Below are 4,670 nucleotides of genomic sequence, written 5' to 3'. Positions count from 1 at the left end.
CCCTCAGCTGACTGCTATTGACCACTGAGCAGGCCTTGTTTTGTGGACTTGTTTTATATCACTTAATACAGTAAGCTTCTGAGTTGTGTTTCATTAATGTTCCAATTTTACAGAGAGGAAGACTGAGACTCAATGAGGTTCGTGTACTTGGCTGAAGTGGGGGCAAGGAGGACTTGACTCCAGCTGTGGACAGGTGCACTGGCCCTTGCCAACCATGGCCAGGTGGAGAATGCTCAGGTGGACGGTAGGGAAGGAACATGAGTGCAGTGGGTACAGGGGCCATGTGGATCCGCATTTGCTCTTCCAAAAGGCAGCACTGGCTGCAACAGATTGGGAGAAGGAGGCCCCGGTGTTGCCAAACCTAAAATTTCAAAATGTGGATTTCTAATATACAAGCTTCTTGTTTCTAAATAATCACATAAAAAAGAAAACCCACAGATGTTTCCAGAGACTAGATACATGCCTGTGTCAAATGACATTGCTGGCAAAAATTGAGGGGTGAATGACAGCAGAGCCCAAAGGGAGACACCACAATGTCTGTATTGTCTCTGACCTGGCCCAGCCCTGCTTCCCTCCACCTTCTGCCATTTCTGGGTCAATCTGCTTTAAATTCGGGGTCTACCCTTGGTGGGATGTGGTTTCACTAAGGGCAAACCCCTAATACTGACCCTTGCCATCCTGTCTCAGCCCCCAAATGACCAGTGCCATATGGGCTGAGGCTAGGTCTGCCTGGTCACAGCTGTGTCCCCAGACCCCAGCCTGCATGCAAAAGGTGCTCACTAAATGCTTGCTGATGGAAATAATAGTATAAGCCCTTCCTCCTCGGAACACCCCACGCCCCACCCCCACGCTGGCTCCTCCCAGTCGCCTGCCCTGGGTGAGCGGGGCGGGGCGATGGTGGGTTTAAGGCTGGCAGCTGGAGGCCCCCTCGGATGGCTGGGTGCCCGTGGAGCCCAGGCTACAGCATGGCTGCCGCCCGCCCTGTAAGTCCACCCATCTGCCCCCTTGGGTAGCGAGGGCCGGGGCTCACCGCCCAGCTTGACTCCTCTCCTTGGTCAGGCTGAAGAGGCTGAGGATGGGATCCAAAAGTGGAAGAAAGAGGATGAGAAAGAGGAGGAGGAGGCAGGCGCGGGGCCGTGCATGGGAGAGGAGGCTCTGAGGAAGACCCCGGAGGAGGGCAAGCCGGACTTACACCCGCTGCTCAACAGGTAGGGCAGGCCCTACCTTTGGCTTTGACCTCACTTCCTCGTCTGGGAAAGGCCAGAGCTGCCCTAAGACTTGGGCCCTGCTGGCCCTTTCAGCCTTAATCCAGCTGAGATTCCGAGTTAAAGGCTTCACCAGCAGGATCACTGTCCCCATCACCTTGTGGGGCAGGTGCTACAAACCCTACCTCCCTGTTGGCTCGGGAAGGAGCAGGACTTCCGGGCCAACCTACTGCTGTGGAGGTAGGGTGGGGCGGACAGATGGATGCACTCTTGCTTCCTCCTGCCCCCTCCCCCACTCTCCAGGTGGGCTCTGTGGTTCTTCAAGAATGACCGCAGCCGAGCCTGGCAGAACAACCTGCATCGGGTCACCAAGTTCAACACCGTGGAGGACTTCTGGGCGTAAGTGTTTGTCCCTCATGGAGGAGGCTGAGGTCAGGGGGCCTTAGCTGCGGATCCTTCCCAGACCCCACCCCTCCAGGGAGCTGCTGCCTACATCACTTTCCCAGCCCTTCCTGGGGTCTTGCAGCATCTCCTGAGGGCTGGAGCTTGGTGGGCTCTGCAGGGAAGTGGCGGGGAGTTTGGGCTGGGTCACAGCCCCTGCCCCCAAGCCTTCCTGGGACTCAGGGAGAAAGCCTGGGAAGTGGGAGAAGCAAGAAGTTGACCATGACTCTGCTGCCTTATGCCTTATGACCCTAGGTGAGTTCCTTCCCCTCTCTGAGCTTGTCTCAGCTACTGAATGAGTTTCAGACTGTTTCATCTGTGGTGATGCAGTGAGGGGGTCTGCAAGGTGCTTCACAAACCCTAGGGGTGGGTGAGAAGGTGGGATTTGAGTGTCTGGGTAGATGGGGATGGAAGTTTTTGGCAAGGGGCACCAGTATGAACTAAGGCTTGGAGGCTGGAAGGTGGGTGGAAAGCAGTGGGGTAAGAAGTTGAGGGATCTGAGGCCAGTTGAAACCAGGCCCTAAAAAGCTTGGCCTTTCAGCCTGGGGTGGGGATCTCTCTCCAGGATATATAATAATATCCAGCTGGCCAGTAAGCTCTCTTCCGGCTGTGACTACGCCCTGTTCAAGGTAAGCTCGGCTTCCCCCACTCCCTGGGACACAGTGGGGCTGATTTCTTCCAAGCTTCCTCCCTCACAGAGGGTTTGACAGTGCGGTACTGAGGACAGCCTTCCTTGGAGCCAAATATAACTTCCAGTTGGAGGACTGCTGTCCAAAAGCTGGGGCAGAGTGTCAGACCTGAGTCCCATCTTGAAGAACAGGGGAGGGGGGAACAAGGGGGAGCAACGAAGAGGGTCTAGGTTTCTGGCCTGGCTCTTTAACTTGGGGACTGCATCAGGATTGCCTGAGGACACTCGTCAATGTCCAGGCCTGTTCTTGGAGGGGCTGGGCAGTGGGGCCCTGACATCCACGTTTGCAGATTTTCCTAGGTGACTCATGCCCAGCGAGCCTGGGATGTCTGTCCCTGGCCACACTGGGGTTGCCCCAGACACTCCCTTTAATCACCCCCATCTGAACTCTCATCTCAAGGATCTTGGTTCAGCAAAGGAGACAAACACACATCTATGCAAGGCTATGTGAGGTGACCTATATTGAGGCTTAGGGGCCCATGGGAGCTCACAGGAGGGTCTGCAGGGCTGACCCTGCTTGTACTGAAGGGTGAAGACAGAAGATCTAGTCTGTGGAGGGGCTGGAGCAGGGCCTGGGGAGGTGGCCAGGCACTCCCTTCCCTTCGAACAAAGGGAGGTTGTTGATTCACCAACCTGCCTCCCAGGATGGCATTAAGCCCATGTGGGAAGACAGCAGGAATAAGCGGGGTGGCCGCTGGCTGGTCAGCCTCACAAAGCAGCAGCGCCACATTGAGCTGGACCACCTGTGGCTGGAGACAGTGAGTGGGGTGTTGGGCGGGAGGCTGGGTGGGGAGGGTTCCCAAGGGAAGAGGCTGGGCTGGTGTGGTAGCAGTGGTCTCAAGGATGGTGGGGGCAGTCTGTGCCCACCAGGAGGCCTCATCCCCCTCCTTCTTGGGTCCAGCTGCTGTGTCTCATCGGGGAGAGCTTTGGGGAGCACAGCCAGGAAGTATGTGGGGCCGTCATCAACATCCGAGCCAAGGGGGACAAGATTGCTGTGTGGACACGGGAGGCAGAGAACCAGGAGGGCGTGCTACACATTGGGTGAGGGGTATCTCTGGCACAGGGTGGGGGCTGAGCCTCTTCTAGGGGAGAAGGTGGAAGGGGAATGGCTTGGCCTGCAAGGGAGACCTCTAGAAAACTCCATGCTGTCTCTCCCTTCTTTCTTCCACAACTTGTGCAAAGGGTGTGGAGTCTAGATTTCCAACTATTTCTTGCAGATATCTTTTCTTTTGCATTAGTCACATTTCGTGTTTCCACTCAGGTAAGACACATACAACAGGAGTTACTGTGGCTGGAACCAGGGTAGGGGCTCTGGGTACAGGACCCATGGTCCCATGTTAACTGCAGGACCTGCTGCTGACTTCCTGTCTCCTTTCCTCTCCCACTTACCTCCCAGGCGTGTCTACAAAGAGCGCCTGGGCCTCTCCACAAAGACCATCATTGGGTACCAGGCCCACGCAGACACAGCCACCAAGAGCAACTCCTTAGCCAAGAACAAATTTGTGGTGTGAGAGGACCCTGAGCCTCCCATTGCTGTGTGTATTTATTTCTCAAGGGGGCTGGGCTGGGCTGAGGGCAGGTGGCATGTTTCTCCCCTATCCTGGGGCTCAGGCCTAGGGGTGAGTAACCAACTTGAGGGCCCAGGGCAGTGGAAAGGTGGAGAAAACCTGGGCTTTTTAACCCTGGGGGGCTGGCTTGGGTACAGTGTGGTGAGGTGAGTCATTGGTAGAGGAGCTGGGATGGCAAGTGAAAAGAGAACAGGAGAGAATCCTAGGATTCAGGACTAACTCCATGCCCCCCACCTTGGGGAAAGAAGTTAGGTGTTCTGAAGGCCAGTCTCTTCCATTTGGGGGGGTGGGTTCAAGGCTGCTGACAGAGCTGGAGCTCAGGGACAGGAGTGGGGGCTCTGAGTGATCACTCTGCTTTAAAAACTTTTATGGGTTGCCTCTCACTAGATTTGTAGCCGTGGAGCCTATGTTTATCAGTCAGCTGTGTGTGGGTCCCTAGAGTAGAGGGGTGGGGTTGATGAGGGCCTGGCCCAGGAGAGGTGATCAGGCATTACTGTGGCTCTGCCAGAGATGGATTAACCAGAAGGTGAAGCTTAAGCCCTTTTCTCTTCCTGTTCTAAACAAATACTTTAAACAAGATTTTTTTAAAATTCAGTTTTTGTTTAAAGTAATTTATTTATTTTGGCTGTGCTGGATCTTTGTTGCTGTGTGGGTTTTTCTCTGAGAGTAGAGGGGGCTACTCTCTGGTTGCAGGGTACAGGCTTCTCACTGTGGTGGCTTCCTTGTGGAGTATGGGCTCCAGGCGCGCCAGCCTCAGCAGTTGCAGCT

At 55.2% G+C, this 4,670-nt stretch overlaps 1 protein-coding gene across 1 annotated transcript; it reads left to right on the top strand.

Moving 5' to 3' along the window:
• The first annotated feature begins 965 nt into the window (after nt 1–965).
• Nucleotides 966–3,845, top strand: EIF4E1B (eukaryotic translation initiation factor 4E family member 1B). Its single transcript, XM_010846644.1, has 7 exons — nt 966–983; nt 1,060–1,208; nt 1,509–1,604; nt 2,212–2,275; nt 2,979–3,092; nt 3,236–3,375; nt 3,731–3,845. Exons 1-7 carry the CDS (start codon nt 966–968, stop codon nt 3,843–3,845), a joined length of 696 nt encoding a protein of 231 aa, XP_010844946.1.
• The last annotated feature ends 825 nt before the right edge of the window (nt 3,846–4,670 follow it).

Source organism: Bison bison, unplaced genomic scaffold, assembly GCF_000754665.1.
Source record: "Bison bison bison isolate TAMUID 2011002044 unplaced genomic scaffold, Bison_UMD1.0 scf7180017864238, whole genome shotgun sequence".
Classification (NCBI taxonomy): Eukaryota; Metazoa; Chordata; class Mammalia; order Artiodactyla; family Bovidae; genus Bison; species Bison bison.
The sequence above is the reverse complement of the archived record's forward strand: the minus strand, read 5'-3'. Positions and strand labels throughout refer to the sequence as shown.